The sequence below is a fragment of the Cornus florida genome, unplaced genomic scaffold (genome assembly GCF_030987335.1).
Source record: "Cornus florida cultivar Cherokee Brave unplaced genomic scaffold, ASM3098733v1 CherokeeBrave_3.0.0_Hap2_Chr06, whole genome shotgun sequence".
Classification (NCBI taxonomy): domain Eukaryota; kingdom Viridiplantae; phylum Streptophyta; class Magnoliopsida; order Cornales; family Cornaceae; genus Cornus; species Cornus florida.
In genome coordinates, this window is record NW_026775576.1 from 106,139,757 (window position 1) to 106,157,594 (window position 17,838).

At 36.8% G+C, this 17,838-nt stretch overlaps 1 protein-coding gene across 1 annotated transcript; it reads left to right on the forward strand.

Moving 5' to 3' along the window:
- The first annotated feature begins 591 nt into the window (after positions 1–591).
- Positions 592–16,939, forward strand: LOC132313696 (replication factor C subunit 3). The gene is made up of 11 exons (XM_059812591.1): positions 592–737; positions 875–985; positions 1,087–1,119; positions 1,773–1,941; positions 2,468–2,649; positions 8,934–9,070; positions 9,225–9,323; positions 11,491–11,560; positions 11,643–11,717; positions 13,710–13,755; positions 16,656–16,939. The coding sequence occupies exons 1-11, from the start codon at positions 654–656 to the stop codon at positions 16,712–16,714; spliced, it is 1,065 nt and encodes a 354-aa protein (XP_059668574.1). The 5' UTR covers positions 592–653; the 3' UTR covers positions 16,715–16,939.
- Positions 16,940–17,838: the final 899 nt, after the last annotated feature.

The following is a 17,838-nucleotide window of genomic DNA, read 5'->3' on the forward strand; positions in this document are numbered from 1 at the left end:
TGTAGATAATTAATATACACTGTGTGTGTATATATATATTGTGGTTAATGTATACTAAAATTCATTGTTCAAAACTTTGAATTTGGGTTGATCATTTTTTTTTTCAAAGTAGAACTTGTGCTAAAAATTGGTTTGATCGCCGGTTGGGTTTTTATTCCTACGCGTAATAGATTATAAAGTTGAATATTAATGAACTAGAAAAAAAAAAAAAAAAAAGTTGAATATTAATATATAAAACAATGTGAAAAATTTATCAAAACTTAATTATACAAAGTACTAATATGTAATAAATCAAGATTTAATAAAAGATATCTAAGGATTAGATTAAAAAAAGGTTAGAATTCAGCTTTGGGTTGGACTACAAATTACCGGTGAGGAGCCTAATCCAAATAGAATTTTAAGTTATAACGATTTTGGACTGAGTTTGGATTAGCCCATCGAAGTTGAATTCGTGTAAGCCCAGTAGTATTAAATGGCCCCATATGATCGATATTTGAAATCATGGAGGCGGTTGTACATATTCGATAACAGACTAAGGAACAGGTGATTTTTCCCAGTTCCCTGTGAATAAAACCCTCCCCCTCCTACTCTCTTCCCGCCACTTTTGCAGTCCACTAGATCGTCGTCGTCGTCTCAACTTTCTCTCTCTAAACATGTTGTGGGTGGACAAGTACCGACCAAAAACCCTAGACAAAGTCATTGTACACGAAGAAGTGGCCCAAAACCTCAAGAAACTGGTACACTTCCCCTAATTGTTTTTGTATATATGTTTTTTATATAATACTTACACATATATAGGTATTTGTATATGTGTTTGTATTGTCAAATTCCGTAATTTTGTGGTTATGATTCTTTCTCGAATGTTATTGTATAGGTCACGGAGCAAGATTGTCCGCATCTGCTGTTCTATGGGCCATCTGGTTCCGGCAAGAAAACCCTAATTATGGCCTTACTCAGACAGATGTTTGGACCTGGTGCTGAGAAGGTCTTGCATAATTTTTCTTTGTTGTTTTGCCTTTTCTTCGATTTTGATTTGAACTTTGTGATTCTTGATTCTCAATGTTTTGTTGATTTTATTGTTTTCAGGTGAAGGTAGAGAACAAGACTTGGAAAGTCGATGTAAGCTTTCTCATTATATTTTCCTTTATATATATATATATAATTTTTTTTTTTTTAAAACATAGTTTGTTCGTAGTTGTTACAAAAGGGCCTAAGGTTTGTGAATTTTTGCATTTTGTTTGGATGCCCTATTGATTTGTGTTATATTTTAAATAGTCAAAAGAAAACAAATAAGCAACGGAATGGAAAATTCTAAACCAAAGGACAGAGAAGGCTTTAAAACAATAAGCATGGTACATTACCTAAAAAGCGGGTAACAAGTGAATTAGGATGCCTCTGAGATCAGCGCTACTCAACAATGTTTAGGCCCATTATAAGTGAAAGGGATGTGGCAGTGCTTCTCAGAACAATAATCTTGTGATAAATTGTGTAAATTATTGTAGAGTTTGTTGGAAAAGCCTTGCGAGTAAATATATTCTTTCCTTTTGTTTCTGTGCGGTTGCTAAGAAATAATTTGTCTCCTATTTTATGGGTGCAATTCTTATTTTCAAAGATTCATAGGTCCAGTAAATTTCCGTAAAAGCTTTATGTTCTGCAGGGAAAAAAAATTGGTAGCTTGCATTCCCTTGACTCAGCTAGCTTTTACAGATATTTGGATGGTTGAACTCTTTGTTGTGTTATTCTGATGGTTTTCTTCTATTGTTTCTCTTCAGGCTGGAACTAGGACTCTTGATCTAGAGCTTACAACATTATCAAGCACCCACCATGTGGAGCTGAATCCCAGCGATGCTGGTTTTCAGGACAGATATATTGTTCAAGAGATAATTAAAGAAATGGCAAAGAATAGACCAATTGACACAAAAGGGAAGAAGGGGTTTAAAGGTAGCTCTGTCAATTGTCTTATACATCTGATTTATGCTGCATACCACTGGCACTGGATTTGTGTAATTTGTATTGGCATGTGATTAGAAAGATTATACAGATTGCAGTTACAGTATTATATCCTATTAGAAAAGTTAATTGTGTACGAGAAGACGTCATGTTAACCATGAACATTGGTTTTACTGAGTAGATTTAATGGAGACTGCAATGAAATAATCATTTATGTTGTCTTACCACATTGATAACATTCTGAAGAACTGTTATGCACATGCTAATGCTGTTCGTATATTGCATGCTTATCCAATGTATAATGGGTACCACATCTTTCTTGGTTTGTAAATAGTACTTGTCTACATTCTCTTAGTATCCTTGCCTCCTGAACTTTATGACTAGAGGAGACATGACTAAATTGTGCCTGCAGAGCAGGCTAGGCAGTTATACTGACATGAAAATCTTTGGTCATATAATATGTAGCTGTCATTGAACTTTCCTGTGCTGATGGTATGTTCATGCTTTTCAAATTCAGTACTGGTGCTCAATGAGGTTGACAAGCTCTCTAGAGAAGCCCAGCATTCTCTGCGGAGAACAATGGAGAAATATAGTGCATCATGCCGTCTAATTCTATGTTGCAACAGCTCTTCAAAGGTTACTGAAGCAGTCCGTTCACGGTGTCTGAATGTGCGAGTAAATGCACCAACCGAAGAGCAGGTTTGGAAATTTATTTTTAAGCTTTTATATTCTGGAAAATTCTTTTTTGGGACTAACTTGGTGTGTTTAGAGAAGTTTACGTAGGGAATAGCTGTAAAAATCTGACTTAACAGTTGTTGATACACTCTGTACGGCTTATTGTTTACTCTGGGGATCACAAACATTGTTAACTTTTAGTCATTTATAATCAATCTTTTCAATACTCAAGAGATATCTTTACAGTCACCTAGGTTTTATGTTATATTCTAGTGAACTTTTTTTCGGAAGCTGACAGCATGGCCTGATATGCTTTTATAGTTTGATGAACCGAAATCTGTTAAGAAATTTGTGAGCCTCAAGTGTCTAGCTTACTTGAAAGTATGAAATACCATGAGGGTAAAGATAAAGTTGCGTTTTACACATAGAATCGTTTAAGGTGACAACTGTAACCTGTATGCCACAATCCTTCTTCACTCTCATGTACGAGTAATAGTATGCTGATTTATTTTTCTTCCCCATCCCCTCTGAAGGAACAAGTTTTCCCTGACTGAAATTTGATCAGTCTTTAGGCACCCCGTTTCCATTAACTTCCATCTCTTCTAAAGAAGGGCCAACAATCAAATTTTAGTTTCAAAGTGCCTTTTGACTGTCTTGGAATGGAAAAAGTTCAGGAAACATCTTGGAAACACAACGTAAACGCTGAAAATATTGGAAGGCGCGTGTAAATGTTTGGAAACGCAAAGGGAAGTATGTGAATGAGTGACGATGAACCCAATAATTGATTTAATGGTTATGTTCCAGATCCATACATACAAGGTTTGTAGAAGCAAGCCACCTTGATCGCTTGCCACTCTCAAGCAAAACCCGATGCACCTTGACTTACTAAATCGTCTTTTTATTCATTAAATTCACTATCTCTCTTGCTGTCCTTTCACTTCATTCCTTTCATCTAGTAAGTACAGAGCTCCGGGCATTTGCTGGCAAGTAAAATGCTTCCCTGCAGGTATGAGAAGGCAGCCAAGAACTGAAAGCGATAGGTAGGTCTGTTCCATAAGGGTAAGCACTACAAGCAAGTTTTTTGATAAAATTCCCTATAGCCTTTAGGAGATTAATAGTCTTCCTTTTATATAAGGGACTTGTCTCTCTCTCAAGATTCTCGGCTTCTTCACCCTGTTTTCATGGAATGCTAATGCATAGCCTACGCCACTCACCAACAGGAAAAGAGAAATAAAGGAATAGCCCATATAGGTTAATCGAGAGAGTTGAATTAAGAGTTTGTTCCCTATCTACGTAAATAAAGCCAGAAAGCCTTTCGAGAAAACCTTATTGTATGCCCGCTCGCTTAACAAATAGAGTAGGGTTGCCCGGAACTATAAAGTCTCAAAGGATCAATTCCTTACAATTGGAAAACAAGTAATAAAGTCAAAATTGTAAATAGGTAATGTACTGCATACAATTCCTTACAATTGGAAAACAAGTATAAAAGATTTAAAGCTATTTTTTCATGTAATATTGAATTACTATATTAAATAAAATACTGACATAACATGTACAAACCATATAATATACACGAAGTAGACATTTTGATATGGTAATTGTCTGTCGGTTTGGGGAGGAGAGAGGGGGTTGGTCACCTAGGCCAGTCAGATTTGCCGCTGGTGTGGGGGTGTGGAGATCCATCGGGAAAGGGTGGGTTGAGTTTTCTAAACATATTAGATTCAGAGTTCGGGATGGTAGGATTGTCCGGTTTTGGGAGGATTCCTGGTGCGAGGAACGCCCATCGTCTCTTTTGTTCCCAAGGCTGTTCAGGATTGCTGTTGACAGACATGCTTTGGTTGCTGACTGCTATCGTCTTAGTAGCGGTAGGTTGTCATGGGATGTGAGGTTTCGGCATTCCTTTCAGGATTGGGAGTTGGATGACGTCACTGGTTTGTTGGCTCTCTTGTATAGATAGGAGGTGGACGGTACTGATGCGGATTCCTTGACTTGGTTGTCGTTGGCGTAAAGGACTTTTCAGGTCCGTCCTTTCTTTTTCTGTCTCTCTAGGTTTCACAGCTCCAATTTCCCGTGGAAGACGGTCTGGTTGTCAAAGGCGCCTCTTAGGGTGGCCTTTTTTGTGTGGACAGCTGTTTGGGGTAAGATTTTGACCCTCGACAATTTGAGGAAGAGAAGACAAATCATTGTGAACTGGTGTTGTCTTTGCAAGATTGATGGATAGTCCGTGGATCACCTTTTTTTGCATTGTCCCGTGGCCCATTATTGTTGGAGTCTTATCCTGGGACTCTTTGGTGTCCATTGGGTCATGTTCTGGACCTCAAGGGATTTAATGGATATTTGGAGGGGCCAAAGGGTGGGGGCGCTTGTTAGGGTTTTTTGGAGGGTGACACCCTTTTGCATTTGGTGGAGCCTTTGGAAAGAGCAGAATAGAAGATCTTTTGATGGGGAGGAATCTTCCATTGGGGCGTTGAAGTTTTCCATTATCTTTTCTCCTTTTTGTTGGGGTTAGGGGAGAAATTATTCATCCATAGATGAATTGGTGACTTTATGGGTTCTTTGGGACCATAGGTCTTTTCCTTGTTTCTTGTTCTTGGTTTTTGTACAGCTCTTGGGACGCGTTCCCCTTTTGAATACTTTCTAATATATTTTTACTTATAAAAAAAAGAAAAAGAAAAAGAAATTACCTAATTTCACTAGAATAAGTACCAGCGTATAAACAATTAGCAAACTAGCTTTTAAGAGTTAGCAGCCAACTATTTCAATAAGCTCTTTGCCATCCTATTCTTTTCCTCTTCTTATACTTACTTTCCTATTGGAGGTATCAATTCATTCCTGTGATGTTGTGGCCCAAATTTGGTGCTGGGTCGCATTGCAACCCGTTTATGACTCGACGACTCGGTGGATGGTTTAGGGGGCTTGCCCTCGAGGAAAATTTTTGACCCGTGTAACCCGATATATAAGGGCGCTTAGGGTTTGGAGTGGTGCAAGAGAGAGACTCTGAAATTCGTACAGAAACAGAGTGAGGGGCTAAAAACTTGTAATCTCCGATTTTACACATAGGACTCTCGTCGGATCTCAACTGCGGGCATAGGCTGTTGCTAAACCACGTATAAATCTTTGTATTCTTTATGTGGTGTGCTTACTTTCCTGTTGTGATTCTTGATTTTATTTTGGGTTTTTTGCGTTTGTCATAACAATCCCATTGAGATATGTGAGCCGCTCGTGTCGGGTTCTTTGAGCCCTGTTCATTCGCCTTTTTCAGTAGAGGAATTTGACTGAACTGAAATCTATCAACCCTCTCTGATGGAGAACAGTGGCAGCAGCCTTTTAAGGTATATAAAAGGCGTGGCAAGGAGGGTTCTAAGGCTCAAACCTTAATTTGGCACATGCTAGACGATGGGTCCACTTGGAGTCTTGCATAATTAGGGGGATTTGGTCAAATTGCATAATTATGGTAGTTCGCTACTGGCGTCATTACCTTCTTTTTAGGGAGTTCGTTTTGTATTCTGATCACGAGGCCCTCAAATATATTAACTCCCAAAGGAAGTTAAGCCACTGACATGGGAAGTGGGATTCATTCTTGCAAGAGTACTCATTTGTCATCAAACATAAAGCTGGTGTTGAGAACAAGGCAGCCGATGCACTTAGCCAAGTTGTTCATATTCTTGCCTCCATGGCTATTCAAGTTCTTGGTTTCGATATGCTTAAACGAGATTACTTATCTTGCACGGACTTTAGTATCATACATGCTGATTTGATAGCTGGACAGCAGGGTACATATCCTAATTATTCGGTCCATGATGGTTATCTCTTCAAAGGAACTCAACTTTGTTTGCCTAAGACGTCTCTTCATGAACATGTGATATGGGAGTTGCATGCTGGTGGGGCAGCAGGTCATTTTGGAAGAGATAAGACCATCGCCATGGTGGAAGATTGTTTTTTTTGGCCAAGTTTGAAACGGGATGTGGCCAAAATTGTTTCTCATTGCAGAACTTGTCAAATATCCAAGGGAAGAAAGAAAAATACAAGTTTATAGACGCCACTCCCAGTCCCTCATGAGCCGTGGCAAGATTTAAGCATGGACTTTGTTCTTGGGTTGCCTAAAACAAGTCGCAGTCATGATGCTATATTTGTTGTTGTGGATCGTTTTTCAAAAATGGCACACTTCATTCCTTGTTCCAAGACATCCGATGCTGTCCACATTGCCAAGCTTTTCTTTCAAGAAGTTGTTCGGCTTCATGGATTGCCAAACACCATTGTTTCTGATCGAGATACAAAATTTATGAGTAATTTTTGGTGCACGTTATGGAAGATGCTGAATACAAGGCTGAAGTTTTCCTCTTCTTTTCACCCCCAAACTGACGGCCAAACTGAGGTTATTAATCGCAGCTTGGGTGATTTGCTTCGCTGTCTTGTTGGTGACCATATTAGTAGCTGGGACCAGATTCTTCCTATGGCTGAATTTGCCTACAACAGTTCTGTAAATAGATCCACAGGGCGCAGCCTGTTTGAGATTGTGACAGGTTTATGTCCTTGGAAACCAATTGACTTAGTTCCTTTACCAATTATGGCACGCCCTAGCGCTGAAGCTGAAGCTTTTAGTAAGCATATCAGAGACATCCATGCGGAAGTTCGAAGGAAGATTGCACTGAGCAATGAGACTTACAAAACACAAGCTGATTTGCGGAGGAAGATTGCTGAATTTGAGGAAGGAGATATGGTTATGGTGCGAATAAGACCGGAACGATATCCTAAAGGTGCTTATAAGAAGCTTCACGCAAAGAGTGCTGGCCCATACAAAGTTCTCAAGAAAATTAGCTCCAATGCTTATGTTCTTGACCTACCAGAAGAGATGGGTATCAGTAAAGTCTTCAACATTGAAGATCTCACCTTGCATTCAGGCCATTTTGCTGATCCATTTCTTGTTGATCCTACCACTCGCCTTCCCCCAGCCCCACATGTAAAGGAGGAAATAAAAGATGTTGTTGATCATCAACTTGTTTCAACAAGGGCTGGCGGTTATCAAAAATTCCTCGTTAAGTGGAAAGGACGGCCACTTTCTGATTGTACATGGATTAGCGACAGTGAGTTCCAACATCTAGCTCCAGACCTCTATGAACAATTTCATGCATTTACCTCGCCGGGGTCGAGTTTTTCCAAGCCGGGGAGAATTGATAGAGAACAGTGGCAGCAGCCTTTTAAGGTATATAAAAGGCGTGGCAAGGAGGGTTCTAAGGCTAAAACCTTAATTTGGCACATGCTAGACGATGGGTCCACTTGGAGTCTTGCATAATTAGGGAGATTTGGTCAAATTGCATAATTATGGTAGCTTGCATCAATTTCGATCAAATTACATCCGTCCATAGTAATTACTTTTATTATGCTAGAGTCAAATATTAATTACCTCAATTACGGGGTGATTACTTTTATTATGCTATAGAGTCAACTTTTGATTACCTCAATCATGGGGTAATCTGAGGGTCATAAGTTGCTATAAGAAGGGTATGATGTAAACTTGCTGAGGCAGTCAATGAATGAATAAAAATATCTTTTAAGATTTCTTTGTGAGTGATTCACAAATTCTGAGGGTGTGAGGCCTTCCCTAGGTGTGATGCCTAGACCCTATTGGAGTGATTCCAGTAGGTTTTTGTTGTTTTCAATCCTTTCTCTCTACTAATATTTTGAACCATAGCTCTGTTTATTTTAATTAACAACCACTTCTCCTTTGGTTTTCTACATTTCTACTATCAAACCTCCAAATTCTGCCCTAGTTCTTGAACTTTCAGACTCTGAATTCTTTGAGTTCTTAGCTATTTAAGGCCGCTCTCTTGTCCTACATCACTCTCCCTTTTCCAAATCGAGAATATAGGGTTCAGATATGTGAATTTTGAGTTTTTGCCCACGTTATGTCCTGGTGCCCTAAGGAATAAAACTGTTTCTTCCTTTCCTTTCGAAAAAGCGAAAAGAAAACTTAATCTTTCCTGTGGTCACAACTTAATTTTTATAACAGGTTTCTATCTTTAAAAATTGCTTTCTTCTTGTTGGTTCTAACCTAATCTTGTTCTCTTTTCCAACATCTGATTTTGACACGTGCAACAATAGTAGGTTATTTTCTATCAACCTGCCATGTGTTTACTTGAGGCTAATGTTACGTTTTAAAGGTATTATTTGTCTTATTGCTCTTACTAACAATATAGGTTTGAATAAATCCTTTCCAATAGCATTTCTACAGGTTTAACTACTTATTGAGACTGAGTGGTTTTTGTTAATGCCATGTTCAATAAATCTGTGTGAAATTCTTATGCCAGATTGTTAAGGTACTGGATTTCATTGGAAAGAAAGAAGGCCTGCAACTTCCATCTGGATTTGCTGCCCGTATAGCAGAAAGATCAAATCGAAGTTTAAGGAGAGCTATATTGTCATTTGAGACTTGCCGTGTTCAACAGTTAAGCTCCGCAATAATTCTGTTCAATGTGAAGAACTTCCATGCCATTTAAAACACCCTTTTTTCTTTAATCAATTGTTTGGAACTTGATTATTTCACGTTACAATGTTCCCAACTATTTACCTTTTTCTCTGTACTGTCAATATGGCTATAGGTATCCTTTCACTAATAACCAAGCCATACCCCCAATGGATTGGGAGGAATATGTTTCTGAAATAGCGTCCGACATAATGAAGGAGCAGAGCCCCAAAAGGTTAGACATTGATGCATCTTTGTTTAACTGTCTTGAAATTTCGATGATTTGACGTCGTATCCTTTTAAGTTGGTTGCTTTCACAAAATTTGATTTCTGGACTTTGTTTTTCTTTTTCATTTTTATTTCCTATTTGAATGGTCACGGAGCTATCTAGAATTTCTGATTTTTGTCTTTATTTGAAGAATTATAGGTTTTTAGTAAATGCAATACTAGTGGGTACTAACATGTTATGGTATACATGCCACAGTTCTTTATGGAGTTTGGATGGAGACAAACTATTTGATGGCTCAAACCTGATAAACATAACAAAATTTCCTTTTTCCTTTATATTTGTTCTGTGGCAAACTATTATGATCTTGCTAGAAGTAGACATTTGTAAATTTTTTTTTTTTCCTTGGTAAACTTTTGTTAAACTAACTTTAGAGATGATTCTAGGATATGTGTTTCCTTACCGTTTCGTCACAAACGTTGCAATTTTACTCTTATTTTTATTCTTGTACTGCCTTGTTTCTCATACAATATGAATGTTCCATCCAATCATTTACCAATGATCAGAAGGCCTTGGATGTGTTACCAATGATACTGATTGTGAGGCCTTGTGTTTTAGCGCCAGGTCTCTGGTTGCAGGCCTCAAATTCCTTCCCTTATCTTAGAATGGAGATCTATTCTATTGACCATGGGAAAGTTAGACAAATTGATGATTGGAGACATATCTGATCTTTATATTCCTAAACTTCCAATTCAACTCAACCAACTTTATTTTTACTATGCTAGGAAGCTCTGTATATTTCTTATTTTGAAACATGATTTTGAATCTTTGATTGTATTGCATTATAAAGTATTGACAGAAAGAAGCTTCTTAGGGTTGATTATTGACTCAATGGACTTCGTTATCTAGAATTTGTTTACTTTTTCTTTTGTAACTTTACGTGAGGAAGTAGCCTATATGGGCAGCTCGGCTGGTAAGGTCTTTGGGGTAGTCCCCTTAGGTCTCTGATTTGAGTCTCACCGAAAGTGAGGCCTGGGTTTAAATGATGCACGTGGTTTATGTGCATCTGGGGTTTGCAAATCTTTGGAGAGTCCATAGTGGCTAGTGGGAGGGTTGATTCTTCATTACGGAAAAATGCGCGTGTGTGGGGAGGGGGTGATTTACTGAAAAAGGGGAAAAAAATTGTGGGGGTGTTTTCACTCTCTTGATCTATCACAAATTGGCTTTGCAGTGTTTGGTTCTTGACTTGAGCGCTTCCACAATTCGAGGGCTCTTGGATTTTTCTCTTAGGAATTTTTTCTTTTATGGAATACAAATTCGGGAATCAGGTAGGCTTTTCTGTTCTTACGATAAAATAGTGTTGTTGCATCCTTTAAGCAACTACATTGTTGGGTTCGTATTCGATGATGAAGATAAAGACCATGCTATTTTTATTAGTTTTTAGTATAGTTTCTTGTTGATTGTCGCTTTGAAGCCGTACTCAATTGATTGAATCTTCAGTGTGTGTGAGTGTGTGTGAGTGTGTGTGCACAGGTATTTTGTTAGCACAGTTAACACTTGGTTCTCTAGATTATTTAGTTTTGTGGTCTTATTGTGAAGACAATAATACAAATCATTAACTTTGTGTACCTCTTACCTGTCAAGACATTTCACCCACCCAACTTTTGTGGCTTCATATCTGATAATCAAATGCTTTGCTAAAAAGCATTTTCATATACTTTAGACTGCTTGCTTAGTCTTTTGTGCTTTTATCCTACCTTAGCTTCAGGCAAATTGATCACTATTGTTGACCAGCTCATCAATCATATACAGATGTAGTAATGCCCAAGAAATGTCTTTGGAGCGCAAGTGGTTAGCATTATTATCAGTTTGGTCTTGTCTTGTTTCATGTTCCTATTTCTATTTAAAACTAATTTGTCATTTGGTTTATTTGAAGTATTGTTAAGGGTCTTATGAAATTTTTATTTTTGTTGAGATGGATCATTATAGTGGCCTACTGTTAGTAAATGGCTAGTGTAATTCAATTCTACTTTCTTCATTTGATTGTATTGATAGCAGATATTGATTTTCTTTTCCTCTCCTTTTAAGTGTTCTTATCAAGTAACTTAAAATTCCCATACATGTGTTCTAAATGCAATCTGCCACAGACATCTAAACATTGCTTCTCATGCCACAGGCTGTTCCAGGTTCGAGGAAAGATATACGAGCTACTCATCAATTGCATTCCTCCTGAAATTATTTTGAAGGTTAAGTAACATGATTTCCTGTTGTTGTCATGAAGTTTTGTGATACTCAGACTTGCGATATCTCTTTGCTCCTGTTATACAGAGGCTGCTTTTTGAACTATTAAAGAAACTGGATGCTGAACTAAAGCATGAAGTTTGTCATTGGGCTGCATATTATGTAAGTTTTGGTTCTTTCCACTGGTCATGCATATTGTGTTGTGTGAATAATCATTTAAGTAGTGGTCAGCTTTAGCTGTCTGCGACAGCCATCTGCTTTCTGTACCAACTTGAACCATCTTGTGTAGCATGCATTGGACATATCTGGAACTGAGACTTCCTTGTTGAAACTCAAAGCCCTTTTGATCCTAACCAGATTCCTTTTCAGAATTTCAGGCCTACTAGACAAACCTTCCTATCTGGTTCATAAATTTTAGAAAATATTATTGTTTTGTGTGCTCTGCTAAAAACCCCTCTCACCATCCCCTTTTCAAGCCAAAGAGAAAACCAAAGACGGGAGGTAATTACAGATAAGTTTCACTTTTTCCATTTAAATCCCGATCAGTTCTATCAACTGAAGGAAATGTTTAGGAGTTTTAAACTTTTTAATTTCACCTGAATTCTAAATAATATTCTCACCTTTAATGGGTACAAAATTACCGAGAAGGCACCAAAGGTCACAAACCTATGTACAAGCATACAGAAAACAAACTTTAAAAAAATTATACATTCAAAACTCCTGACAACTTTACAAATGGAATTGATTGTCGGAGTAAAATGTCCACAAGCAGAAATTACACAGAGCTCAAAAAAATATTCATCATCAAAACAGGAAAGTTTTATACCTTTAAAACTGTTCATATTCCTTTCATTCCAAATACACCACCAAAAGCATGAAGGGGGGCAGCCTGCTATGCAACTTGGACTCTCTTGCTAACCCTAGCTTCTGTCCAGCTAACTGCACCTGTGATGTAAATAGGAAAAATATACAAAGGGACAAACAGGAAAGATAAAGAAACTGGAAATCTGTGGCAACTGAGTAATGGGTCAGCAAAGTATTTACCCTTAACTGTTCCTTCTTACACATTTAGCACCTATTGGGAATAGGATACACCCTCTTCATCAAATTATTGATTGTCAGAATCTATCCTGGCATCTGTCCACCCATAGAATGCCACCTTTTGAGGAACTTTAGATCACCAAATAACCCTCCAAAAAAATTCCCAGAGCAATCTTTTTAAAGCATTCTGTAAAAAGAGCAAATGTCAAATTTGGCCCTTCAAATACTTAAATCTCAAGGAATCCTCTAAATCAGAGCCCACCGATTGCGCAGATAGGTTTTTGGCTTCCTATTCTTCCTTTTTTTGTGCCGAAATTGCAATGTTATCCTTAATGCATCATTGTGCATATAGAATAGGTCCTCTATCTTACATGTGAATTCTACATGCCAACCATGATGTAGTATGGGCGTTGAATATTGATTTCTCCATTTGTTATTGCCTATTGGTTTTCGAGGAAGAAAAAAAGAAACTCATTCAGTAAGAAATATTATTAAGTTCCACAAGTTTTGATCACCCGGAGTTCTAAACAAACCTTACTTGTAATGTGATATGAGTGATTTTATTTTGTCTCAAGTGTATGTAGTTATAAACATTTATTTTTTGGTAATGTTTATTTATTAGTTTGCTATAAAAATTTTGAACGACTAGAGTAATCCAAAAAATCTATACGATATGCATGTGCTGGATTCCTTGAGACTTGAGCTTGACACAAGTTGTGAGATGTTAGAACTTTGCTTGTTCAACCCACCCAAGACTCCCTATTGGTTTTATAGGAAGAAAAATAGAAACTCATTCAGTAAAGAATTGACAAACAGATGTTCTTTTGAAGAAAACAAGAAATTTAGGGTCCGCTTGGTTTAGTTTTCTGAGAATAGTTTTCTATTGCTTGAGAACCTGGTTAAAAAAAAACTAACAGGCCTATTATCAGATAACCATAAAACTGTTTTCTGTTTTCTGAGTTATTGAGAACTGTTTTCTGAGTGAAACCATGCAAACCTTGAATGCTTTCAGTGAATTGTATTGGAAACTCGTAAACTTTTAAAGAATTCTTGGGCACTTTGAGGATGACAAAGTAGGTTTTATCTAACTTGGCAATTTTTATTTTGTCCCAGGAACATAGGATGCGCCTTGGACAGAAAGCTATCTTTCACATTGAAGGTACGTTTTTCAAGCTTTCTGAAATTTTGTAGGATTGAATCATCACCATCAAACATACATGTCGCTTTCTTGCTTGATTTAATTTATGAATTTTAGATGATCTAGTTAGTTATTTATGGATTTTATATCAATAATTACTCATAACATTTTGTTCGTAGTATTTGGGGATTGTCGTGGAAAACTTTCTTTACCTTTACAATCTCTTGTCAACTACTACTTTAAGACATGGAACTTCAAATCACATTTTTAACTAATTCTCTCTCTCTCTCTTTATTATTTTGTTTGTGTTACAAACCTCCTAATAAAGTGTCCATGTGCTAGTGAGTTGTACTTGATCTCTTCTCATTGGCATTCATTCATTCATCTTCAAACCATGTTTACCTGCACTCGCATCTATCACCTATTTGGTTACTTTATGGGTTTCACAATTTTTTCTTTATAGAGTATTTTTGTATAAAAATTCTTCTCATCTATATTACCATCATCTGAACTTTATAAGTTACATAAAGATGCCATTTTACTATAAAAATAATAAATATTTAAAATATATAAATATTTTGCCATGTCCATGAGTCCTTGGGGTTGGAGATTTGATAAATTCAATACTAACACACATATCCACAACCAATACACATATTTAGGTACATGTAACATAGATGTAAGTGCATGCAGTGGTGCTGATAAATGTGGTTGTTGGATGACAATTAAGGTAGTGATGTTGGGGTGATGATTGGCAACTGACAATAATAAGTTACATAAGATTAGTACATGACAAAAACTATAGGCTGGCTTTTGGAGTTGGGTGTAAGGGGGAAATAGCCCTGATATGCAAAACTAGTCGTTTTGTTAAGAATTAGCATGTCAGGCAGTTTATTTATTTATTTATTTATTTTTTTTTATTACCTTGGCAAGAAACTCGCACACCCTCTTTAGTATCCAACAATTGTGGTCCACTAACAAAAACCGTGGACTATAATTTACATAAATTATGTAAAATAAAAAGGGACGTGATATTTGTGCTCCAAATAGTATTCATGCGCTCCACCTTAGTTCTTCTTTAATAAAATGGACATAAATACCCTTTTCTTACCTATCTTTTCCCCCTTTTCTCGCCTGTTACATAGTAAACAAAAAAAACGTCAATTTTTTCCTCTTCTTCATGACCAATTGATTTTCCTGAAACCTCTTCTTCCTCCTTTACCACTACCAGACTACAAGCTCCTTGTGAACTGTTTAAAGCCCCAAATAGATAAGTACGTCATCCACAACTCCTTTTTCATATATATATATATATATATATATATATATATATATATATATTTTCTTTGGGTGAATGATTTCATTACTTGTATACAGAATAAAACACAGAAAAAGAACTTATAGAAAATGTTATATAGAAGTTACAGGGGAGAGGGGACAATAGAAGCCAGTAGGAAAAGAAATTGAACAAAACAAAAGGTAGAAAAAGAATTAATAAGTTCCATCGTCGAACTCTTTTTGCCATAAAATGCACTTGAGAAGCATTGAAACTCTGAGGTTGAAGAAATTTGAGTACATAATTCTGCTCTCTCATCTCCACCCAAAAGTGGAACATCCCACATCGAATCAAGACTCGGTAATAAGCTTGTCTTTAAGCACTTGGTGTGCTCTTCTCTATGAGTATTTTAGGTGAGAAACAAAGCACGTGTCTTCTTTGAGTGATGGGGTGCGAATTGTATCAGCCTCCATAAGAGAAGTGACAGAAGTTTGTCTTGAAAGGTTGTGGCTTTCGAGGGGACTCTTATTGCGGGGCTTGGAATTGAAGGATTTGTTGGGTTGAATTGGGTGACGAGGTTTCCATTGATGGATATGAGAGAGACCCAGATGGAATGATCTATGAATATGAATGCAGCATAGACAGGAAAGAAATTGCAGTCTGGTGAGGTTTTTTTTGACTGACCAAGGTGCCTTGGAGGATAAATACAATGAGGCTAAATATGCCATTTCAATAATTCAGTAAAAGGGGTGGAGCGTGAGAGGATACTTGTGGAGCGCAAATAACACCTCCGAATAAAAAACTACTATATTTTTCCCTTCCCAAATTGATGGTCGTTGTGCAAACTGACATGCCAAAAGTCAAGTAAAACATTGAAATTTAGTCAAGCAGTATCATATTGCAACACAACCACCATAGCTTGAATTAATTATATAGTCTGTAAACTGATAAGGGAAAAGCTGTTATTTTATGTGCAATATTTTTTTTATTTCCACGAGGAGTAAAATCTACCCTTGTGGCTGATTGCAGGAGTGGGAGGGATGGTGTCATTTATTTTAAATTACCTCTTTAACTCATTTAAGGATTGGCAGTTTATTGTGATTAAAATAAGCAAAGTCTGATAGCATTCAGTTAGTTTAATTATTATAGATTCAAGTATTTTCAACTTCATCTCAAGAGAGAAGTAAAAAGAAGTATTTTTTTTGTTAAGTTTTTGTGTCACAAGTGACCTCCCTCCGCCTAGTTATGAGTCTTGCGACTTTAGAATTTCTTTCTCACTCATATGCGCGCACAGAATCTCAATTTAGACCTGATAATCTAACTGAACTGGACCCTTTTGTGCTGTTACAGTTTCCAAGAAATACTTTTGTTTTAAACAAATCTCTCTCTCTCTCTCTCTCACACACACACACACACACAGAGCACGCACATGGGCACATGCACACAAAATTGCACTCCCTACCAAAATTTCCAATACAAAGACAGTCTAACTGGACCTTTTGTAGTGTAATCTTCAGACAGTACTTGCCTTTTAAAAAATTGCACTGGGATATTTGTTGGAGAGTCTAGAAAATTTTGCTATATATTGTTTTTAAGTTGTTGTGACCTGCTTTTTTATGGTATTTTTTGTTGCTCATTTGTGCAGCATTTGTAGCCAAGTTCATGAGCATTTACAAGGGTTTCCTCATTGCAACATTTGGCTAAAGTCTATTTTCCCATTAGCCGCTACAGTATCATTTCCTTTCTTATTGGAGATCCTAGCAGATGCCCTTTTTAATGTCAACTTCCTATTTCATTAAGCGTGCTCTATGTATTGCTTTTTTCTTTTACTTGGTAGGCTCTCTATGTAATATTGAGGACTTGAGCATTCATCGATGTATTATTTGTTCTTGTTGAAAAGATAACTGATGAGAAAATTCACCAACTTCTTATGGATGAATGTTTAACCCGCATAATACTGAACGCACTATGTTGCATCAGGAAGCTTGAGATCCAAAATATGGATGTCTATGTGGATGTTAAAGAAATAATAACAATGGTTAAAGTCTTGGTGAAATAAAAATGGCGACTCTTCCAAAGGAAGAATTGAACACCCGTGAAATTTGATGACCTTGAATTGGAAGGAAGTAGTGTCAATTTTAGCCGGGTTCGACTTTTGGGATTCTAGAAGGTGCTGCTTGGAAGTTGAGTATTGCAAATTATATGTGGAATCCGTTTCAAATGGTGAAAGATCAAATTTTTTTTTTGGAGAATGACCGGTGGTGCTTTTTTTGCCTCTTATCCAACATGAACTTTTAGATTTGCCTCTGATCCAACATGAACTTTTAAAACATGATGAAAATTGGTTTGATAGAAAATATTTAAAATTAGTTTGATAAAAGTTTAATCGTTAACTAGGAGGGAAAAAAAAAAAATTTATCGTTATATCGTGAGAAAGATCACATTTAGTCATCTAGATGATAAAATGAGGGATAGTTAGCTAAATCACATAATTGGTTCAAACTAGTGCCGCGCGCTCCATCACTCCGCGTGCGAATTGGTATTTTAAGAGCAAATTCGCTAAAAATTCACGCTCTCATATTTTTAAATTTGCCAAAAATTCACACTCGTGTTTTTGAATTCGCGAATTCAAAATTACGAATTCACGAATTCAATTTAAGAATTTGTCGATTTTTAAAATTCAATTCGATGAATTTTGTAAGGTAAAATTGCATATTCTGTTCAAGAATTCGACGATTTTGGAAAATAAGTTCACGGATTTAATGTGAATCTTGAGAAGTTTCAGTTTTACCGCCAAATAGGCTAATTATGTCAAAAAGTAACCAATT